Source organism: Apis mellifera, linkage group LG3 (assembly GCF_003254395.2).
Source record: "Apis mellifera strain DH4 linkage group LG3, Amel_HAv3.1, whole genome shotgun sequence".
Taxonomy (NCBI): Eukaryota; Metazoa; Arthropoda; class Insecta; order Hymenoptera; family Apidae; genus Apis; species Apis mellifera.
In genome coordinates this window covers 7773865-7783508 of record NC_037640.1, presented here as the reverse complement: position 1 = coordinate 7783508, position 9644 = coordinate 7773865, and the positions used below count along the sequence as shown (strand labels likewise).

The 9644-nt window shown below is 22.5% G+C and overlaps 1 protein-coding gene across 3 annotated transcripts; it reads left to right on the top strand.

The window, feature by feature from the left end:
- Positions 1–825: 825 nt before the first annotated feature.
- LOC413490 (clavesin-2) lies at positions 826–8838 on the top strand. Of its 3 annotated transcripts, none has more exons than XM_006563909.3 (6): positions 826–1049; positions 5914–6108; positions 6527–6731; positions 6901–7024; positions 7150–7362; positions 7895–8838. In XM_006563909.3, exons 2-6 carry the CDS (start codon positions 5949–5951, stop codon positions 8594–8596), a joined length of 1404 nt encoding a protein of 467 aa, XP_006563972.1. In that variant the 5' UTR covers positions 826–1049; positions 5914–5948; the 3' UTR covers positions 8597–8838. The 3 variants fall into 3 exon arrangements, with proteins under 3 accessions (XP_006563972.1, XP_006563971.1, XP_396934.4); XM_006563908.3 differs by lacking the exon at positions 826–1049 and adding an exon at positions 2036–2176; XM_396934.7 differs by lacking the exon at positions 826–1049 and adding an exon at positions 4164–4632 and having other exon boundaries at positions 7895–8837.
- Positions 8839–9644: the final 806 nt, after the last annotated feature.

The window sequence follows — 9644 nt, the reverse complement described above, 5'->3', positions numbered from 1 at the left end:
TTCAAGAGATGGTGCTGATCTAAAATTCTTACTATATATTATTCTGTTTTTGAAAAAATATTTTTAAAAAATATCTTTAAAAAATGATACTGAAAGTCAATTTTTTATTTTATCTTTCTCCTTTTATTTATTTTCCTATTGTTTGTTTTCCTTATTTATACTTTACGATTATATTTTACGATGATAATTTTAAAACATATATATATTGTAATACATAATCCATATATTTATTGCAAGATATCGTTCGGCAACAATTATTTAAACAAATAAAAATCTGAGTTGATAACAAGAAAAAAAATTTTGAAACATTCTATTAAAAAATTTTATATTTTAAAATAAATTATATGAAAACATTTAATAAAATGATAAATAAATTATAAGTAATATATATTTTTAAAAATTTTTAAAAATATTTTATCGAATAATTTCAAAATAAAAATTTTTTATAATTCTCATTAATAGCATCTTTTTAAGATTTTATAATTAAAAAAATGTACATAATAATGTGAAATTCTCTTCTAATTATCTTTTTCAAAATTGATATGAATCATATATAAAATATAATTGTATATACAACTATAAAATATTTTATAATACAAATGTATAGAATTATAAATTTTTAGAATTTATAGAATATTTTTTTTTATTTGTGATTTTATATTCAATATTTCAATTTTCAACAATTAATAATGTTGTAATATTATTCTGAATTGTATCGGTAAGGTTGAAAATGACATTAAAATGATAAGGTTCTAATACTTCCGAGGTATGGAACAAAAAAATGCATTGAATGTTAAATCTATTCTATATCTAGTCTATGCTAATAGTTTCGAACAAACAGTTTCGCGCCGAAGCTGCAATATTTACTTTGGTTTATATAAAAATATTATTTTTTATACTTTATATTTCAAAAAATTACTCATATATCTTACGTATAAATGTTAACATATTTTTTTATTCATTTGATGTAGTGGTTAAGTTCAATGTGTCTATTGAATTTAACATGGTTAAAGTTGTAAGAAACTATACTATTGACGTACAGTAAATAGGTAACTATATATTATAAGTATTTATAGTTTTAGAAGTAGAAAATACAGAAGAAAAAATATATATAATTTTTTTTTTATGCTTTTTATTATAGCATAATTCAATTTTAAATTTTTAATAATTCAAAAAAATTTATTTTGATTTTTGCTAATAATTTTTAATTTTTTCGAATCTTAAAATTGTATTGAATTATACATAATTAAATTTTTTTTTATATTATTTGAGAATAACTTTTGATATCAATTAATAAATCTGAATTATGTAATAGGTAATAATCCAGATTTTTCTATCTTATGATCCCATCCTTTTTCTAACAACATAATTATAGTAAAATATTACTTTTTTTTTATTTTATTTGAATTGATTTGATATTTTTCTTCAATCAAAAAAAAAAATTATTTAATAATTCTATATTTTGATATATTATATAATATATATTTTGATATATTTGATATATTCATATAATATAAAATCATTATTCACGATATAATATAAAAATTAATATCTTTTAATACAAAAATTTTTTATATCATAAATAAATTTTTAATATTAAAATAATTTTCAAATTATTTCAAAATAATTTTGTTAAAACTGGACATTAATATTAAAATATGATTATATTAAAATATCAAAATCTTGAGAAATTAGGCCACGTTTTACAACGCCAAAAGAAACCGGTAATTTCTATCTTCTTCTTTACTATAGTTCTACCGTTATGTTGCGTAATATATGGCGGTGTTATCCGACAGATCTGTTTTCGTCCTTCGAGTGCAGACAAGCACACGGTGCACCGCAAAAAAAATCAGTATATGTGTCATAGTTTTAAAACTGTTTATTAAATGGATTTTGCAATGATCTATTGAAATATATTATTTGTTTAATTATTAATTTAAAAATTTGAATTTATATATTATGAATTATATGTTATTCATGTTCATAAATTTTTATCAATATTAAGGATAAAACAATGAATTTATAAAAAATTATTATTTTTTACATTGATAATTTTACTTTGAATTTAAAAGAAAAGAAGATTAATATAATGTGCGTGTTGTATACTTTGAATATATATTCTATTTATATACTTAAGTGATTTTAAAGTTGAATGCCATTAGGAACTCTTTCAAGCGTGAGTAAATCGTTTTGAGTATTGAACTCAATTGAATATGACATATGATATATCGAATTTCTAAACTTTATTTAATTTCTACTCTTAATTATATTCTTTTATCATCTATATAATTATATAATTTTATATAATATAATATTCTCAATTTATATTGAATCAGATTAAATAATTGACAGGTAACATATAATATAATCATAATATTTTTCTAATTATTCATATTTTGTAAGAAATATATTTAAAATGATTATTTACATTTTATATAATATTTAAAAATTCACGCTTTTTTTTACATTTAATTATAAATTTAATATTGTAACACAATTTTTTCATAACCTTAGATTGTGTTTGATTTAAAGTATAATATCATTGGTTGTCGTCCTTGACAGAATCGATCGGTGAAAGAATTGAATGGTTTCGCGCCATAAAACAAAATCTTCCTTTATCGGATATACTAATCATTCTACCAAATATGTTACTAAAGGGCGTACTAATATTCCGTACTGATATTTTTTTATATATTTTTTTTTTAATATGAATTCTTGCATTAATATATTTTATAATTACCAATCATTATAAATATTAATATGATGTAATTTGCAATTTCACGCTTTTAAATTATGACTCATTGTGATAGTCTAAAGAATGGAAATTTGTTTATTTTATGAGATTATAAAAATTGTTGCTTTATATATCGTAATAAATAATGATTTCATAATATCTATCTAGTAAAATATATTTATAAAGAACAAAATGATTGGACAAATGTTTACAACAGAAGATATTTTAATTACATAAGTATATAAGAATTACATTTATAATTTACATAAGTACATGATGCTATAAATTATTCCAGATGTGAACTGTGACTTGTAATTTTGCATATTAAAATGAAATTGTTGTTTTTTTATTTTTAAAGTAAAATACTTTTTTTTTTACGAGATTTAATTTTAAATTAAAGAGATTATTTAAGAGATTAAAGATTTAAATTAAAGATTTAATTTTTTTTGTAATAATGCATCAAAGAAAAAATTTCTGAAATATGTTTGACTAAATCGATAAAAACAAGACATTTATTCAATTAATATTTTTTAAGTCAATAACCAATCTTAAACACAGGTAATAAGAAAATAGATTTATGTTTAAAATTTGTAATATTGTCTGCTGATAAATAAGTTTTGAATTATTAAAATTATTTTTCAATTATTGCATTCTACATTCAAAATAATAATTAAAAACAAAATTTTATTATTGATAATAAAGAAACTTTACAAATATAAAAGTATATAAGAACTTCTTTATTCATATAAAAATGCATTATTAGATTTTTTATTAAAAAATATAGAATTATATAATTTTATTTTTCCATTTGTGCTTTCTACATATTTTACTTGTCGTTCATATTTTTTGGAGAACGGTTTTACTTGATAGCGCAACAAGAACGATCAGTGAGTCAGCCGTACTGGTAACCGGCTTCGTCCGTCTTTCTCTCTATCTTTTTTACTGCAACTTTCGCGATAGTCCTTTTCCTTCCTTGTTAATATTTGGTCTCTCCCCCGCATGTTACTTTTTTCTTTTCTATCTCTGTTCATCTCTCTCTAGTTCTTCACTCTTTTTTTTCTATTCAATTTTAGCGCAATTTTTTATTTTTTCTTTCTGGCTGTATCAGTCTTTTTTATATTTGATTGTACTTATTTTTGTTTCCCTTTAACTTCTTGTATCTTTATTTTTTTCTTTTATTTCGACGAAATAATAATACTATCATTTTTTTTATGATTCTTTTTATTAATTATATTCTATATAAATTTCATTTAAATCGTATTTAAAATTTAAATTGTTAGAAAAAATAATCATAAATGAATATAAAAAATATAAAAATTTTAAGAATGTTGAATATCCTAAGATATTTTGCCGAAATATAATATTTGATTTATTAAAAATAATAAAAAATTAAACTATTTTGAATTTTTAAGTTTCTATGAAACTTAAGTCACGCATTTGAACCGATCTGATGCGTCTTAAATCCATCGTTATACCACAGGCAATTCTTTTCCTTCTTTCTCCAATTCTACAAACTTCTCTCCTTGAGAGTCTCACTCGCTCCTTTGTTTCTCAATGCTCTAACACTTTCGAGCGAATCGCAACAGGCGACTTCATTGCGCACCGTTCGCTCGTGACCGTTCGAGCAACGAGGTTCCGATGTACAAGTTTTTTGTCTCTCTTATTTACAAATTTAAATTAAATATATATTCTTGATACCATGATAAATTAATCTTGAAGTATTTTTAAAATAATTCATAACAAAATATAATTTTTTTCTTTGCGAAAATCAAAATTGAAATTTTGTGTAACAGTGAATAATTTTAATAGTGATAAGACAACAGTTGTAAAACAACACAAAAGGAGTGTGATTTTTATTGCAGTGTTTTCAAAAATTTTTGAAAATATTTTACATATATGTAAGTTCTTAAACGAAAAATATAGTTTATGATTTATTATATTTTTGTTTATCGAGTCACAATTTTTACTATGGCTGAATGTATACATTTGTTCTACAATATTATAATTCTTTTAATAATATAGTTTATATGAATTTAACATATGGCTTCCAGAAAAATGTCATATGACAAAATGGTGTACATGAGTATATAGTATCAAGTACATTATGCCAAAAACAATACTATGTTCAATGCAATCTATAACGATAACCTTAACGATGTCTGTATGAATTCCTTTGAATTTCTTCAGTTTTACTAGTTCTATTAATAAATCCTTATACTTAATTACAATTTGCTCAATAATTAATAAGTGCAGCATAATCTTAAAAACACAATTTTGTTTCCAACAGATTATAACGAGTTATAAAAAATTTGTTAAAACTTTTTTATTTCGATAAAATGATAATAAAAAAAATTAATATATTCAAAATCTTTTTCTATCTTTAATAAAGATATTTATTGACATATATATTTCAAAGTTTATCTAAAATATTATATTGAGTGTGATTATTTGTTAAAAAAATGAATTATATTTTGAAAAAATAGATTCATAATCGAGAATGACAGATTCTTATTACAAATTGTAAATTTGAAAAGATTAATCGTTCATAAACGATTTCATAAAATATATACTATAAGATTATATACATTTTACGAAATATAAATATAAGATTGAAGTAAAAGTCCTGATAAATAGTTATGCAAACTAATCTCAGTTATCAATGTGCAAGATGTGTCTGCTTCTCCTCTCCAGAAATGAGTCATTCTTATTGTAGCAAATTCTTGTTTGATATCTTACTAATTAATTACTCATAATTCATTTTTTTAATTCAATTCAATTCAATTGTACAAAGAATGATAACATGAAGAAAGTTTAAGGAAAAAATAAAATATCGAATATTTGATGTTGTTAATATTGATTGATTATTTTTATTAAGGATCATAGAAATAAATATTATATGTATCATAGAAATAAATTTCATTTATAAGATATTTTATTTATTTTGAAGGAGTGTCTGTTTTATTTTCTTGATTTACAGAATACTTCATATATCATTATTTATTACTGATATATACTATATTTTATACTATATTTTATATTTATTTTTATATCTTGAAATATATTTTTTGATTTATGAAATATATTGCAAATATTCATATATCGATAAGATTTAAATTTTATCTAAAATCAATGAAATACAATAATTTTTTTTTCAATTTAATTATAATTAATTACTTTAGATTTGTGGTGAAGCAGAAAAGAAAAGATTTGCAAAATGTCTGAGTATTGTGAATACATGTGGGATACTACAAGAGGTCATATGAGTTCGGCACTTGCACGGAGTATTTATGAAGAGGAAGCTAGATTTGACAAACGTGACAAGAAACTGGCTATTAAGACTGTTCGAGCAATATTACGTGAAATGCCGGATGTAGGTAAGAATTCGTAACGGTTGAAATTTTCATCATTATTCGTAGTTGTTTATTAAAATTTTTGATAAAAATTAATAAATTGAAAATGCAACATTAATGTATCAAGAATAATCAATATTATTTCATAAAAGTATATTGTAAAGAAAATATATATATTTATTTGAATGTTTATAATTCTTTGAGAGATTCATATATCAAAAAATTCTTTATATAATTAAATTCATTATCATCGTTATCATCGTTATTCAATTTGTACCGTTAACAATAGTAAATCAATGATTCCATTTCGTGCAAATGAATTAAACTTTGACTAGACTGATTCGTTTTCCATACATCGATTCTCGAATTTCCGGATCAAGCGGCTTCCTGCCATTTAGTTTTTCACGTGAAGCATTACAATGACCCGTCTCTTTGCTCCTAGACTTGAAGCATTGCACGGATGAATATATTACGCGTTTCCTGTTGGCCCGGAAATATCGCACAGAACAAGCAGCTGCCCTGATAGCTGCTTATCAAGCGCAAGTAGCACATCGACAGGATATCTTCGGTAATCTCACGGCTAGAGATCCAGCTTTACAACGCGCACTTCGGGCGGGAATACCAGGTGTACTTCCTGCACGCGATAGGTATCAATTTAAAATTTATTTTGTTCTATTTAACAAATCCTAGAACTTTTTTTTCATCAAATTAACATTTATAAGAAATTAGTGTTTTTGTATAATTTTTAAGAATAATAATCTATTTCTTTATTAATTTTTTTTACTTTTGTACTTATATTTTTAAATTAATTTTTAGAAAAGGAAGATGCGTACTTGTTATTTTAGCTTCACAATGGGATCCAATCGCAGTACCAGCATTATCAGTCCAACGAGCTATTTTTTTAGTTCTAGAAATACTTATACAAGATCCAAGAAATCAGGTATAATGTATGATTAATTTTAAATTTAAATTTATATTACATAAAAAATTTGAAAAAATGCAAAATGAAATTATTTAAACAATCATTTTTAATCTACAATTTTGAATGTTTCATTGCTTTTCTAGCAATCCGGTTTCGTGGCAGTGGTAGATTGGAGCGGATTCTCTTTACGACAGGGCGGTGCCTTAGGTGCAGCAGCATTGCGAAACCTAATAGCTGCTCTTCGGGGACGATTTCCGGCTAGATTCAAAGCTATACATTTCTTATCAGCGCCGCTTTACGTTCAAGCTACATTGGCTCTTGTAAAACCTTTCTTAGACGAAAAAACTCGAAATAAGGTAAAAGAAATTGCTGAGAATTAAAATATTTAAAAATTGATTAAGAAAATCTTTGATAATAATATAATAATTTTGATGTATAACATAATCATACATATTAAAAATGATTAAAATATGTGATTATTGTTGAAATAATTTAATTGAATTAAAACATTTTATATATGCAAATTGTTATACAAATTATATATATATATATATATATATATATATATATATATATATAAAATACTATTTCTCATTGCGATATTTATAATTGTATATATAATCACTTGAACAGAAATTAAAATAGTATTACATTGAGCTTATAGATATCGGAAATTAAATATTGACAAGAAGATAATAACAATTTTAAATTATCTAAAATCGGATGTTTACACAAAACAAATATATAATTTTGTTTAAAAAGTATTTTTTTTTAATTCTAAAGAATTTCAATATATTATTTTCTAACAATAATTTTTTAAGAATAAGATTAATTTTTTTTTTATGAAATTTATGATGTTATTAAAGTATATCTATTTAATATTTTCAGATCTATTTACATGGAAACAATTTGAGCACTCTACATGAACACCTGCCCACTGATATTTTGCCAGCGGAACTAGGTGGCACAGGCCCTGCATTTAATCCAGGATTATGGGCTGAACCAGTTATTCATTCGGCAATGAAAGAAGCTGAACTGGCTGCGATAAAGAAAGAAAAAGAACAGGCTGAAAATGTAGAGCAATTTTGCGATAAAACATTCGAGTCCGGAAACATAGAGAGTCACAAAAGAAATGAGGCAGACTCTATAAAATCGAACAATGGTACGAATAGAGAAAATGGAAGGCGATTTTTCAATCCTTTCAGTAATTCTACAAAAAATCAAACCTCAAAGAAAACCGAAGGAACTAATGTAGAACTGAATCTAATTAATCGCACTAATGGATATGCGGAAAGAAAAGAAAATAACAGAATGATAAAGGAAGATGAGAATTCTTATTTTAAGAATAAAGATAAAATGTTAAGTAATGATAATATAAATTATTTTGATGATAAAACGGAACACTATAAAGATGTAAAGGATAACTTATTAAAATCTCAATCTGAAAAAAATTTAAATGAATACGATATCTCAAATAGGCTTGACAGTGATGATAGTAAAGATAATTCATTGGATAACAAATCAGAGAATGCATTAATTGATTCAGGTAAAATCGAAACTCTTTCAGAAGAAACAAATCTCATAACGTAATATTAGTTTTCTCGATCTCTTAGGCTAAAACAAATTAATTAAATATTACGTAAAAAGTCTTGACATTTTGATCTTAAATATAATTAAAGCAAATGTTGTCGCGTTATAGGCTTAGATCTAGAATTAGATCGGTAAAATCTAGTACTTATATTTTGTAAGTTTTAAGAAATATATTGTGATATATATCATTTTAATAAGTATATGAATATTAATGAGGCTTTTATCTCTTTTTATAAATATAAGATTTTGTAATAATTGGAATCAATATATTATTTGGATATTAGAAAATTGAAAAATTCAATTACTAAATTCTGACTTTTTTTTTATTAATTTTTATTATAAGATATAATTAAATTTCTTTTTATAAAAGCTTTTAACCATTATTATTATTATTATTATTATTATTATTATTATTATTATTATTATTATTATTATTATTATTATTATTGTTATTATTTTGTTAAAGTGTTAAAAAAAATACATATATGCTACATATTTATAACAAAAGTAAAAAGAACATTGCTAGAAATTTATGTTCCTCTTTCTATTTATGTAGAATATAATATAGACATAATAGACATATTTACATATAGTTTTAAATAATTTATAACAAGTATTATAACAACATTGCGAATTTAAATTTATGATATATTTATCTGCGTAATTTTTTCAATCATTTTATCATTATCCATGAAACACACATAAACAAAAAATATTGTTGCACATATGAAATTCATACAAATATTACATATTTTTTAAAAGTATTTGTACAACGATTGTTAGAATTGTATATATGTATTAAATTATTATTTATTGATAACAAAAAAGAAAAGTTTTATCGTAAAATCAAAGATCTCTCATTTCGTATTACATACTCAAAAAAGCGTATTATGTACTTAGAATTTTAAGTGTGATAGAAATTGCGTCATAAATATTTTTTTAGTTCTTTTAATAATGTATTTTTAAATAAAATAATATTTTAATATTCGGATTATTTTCCTTAGTTTTATTTTATAATAAGAGCAATATTATTATAATAAAAATTCAA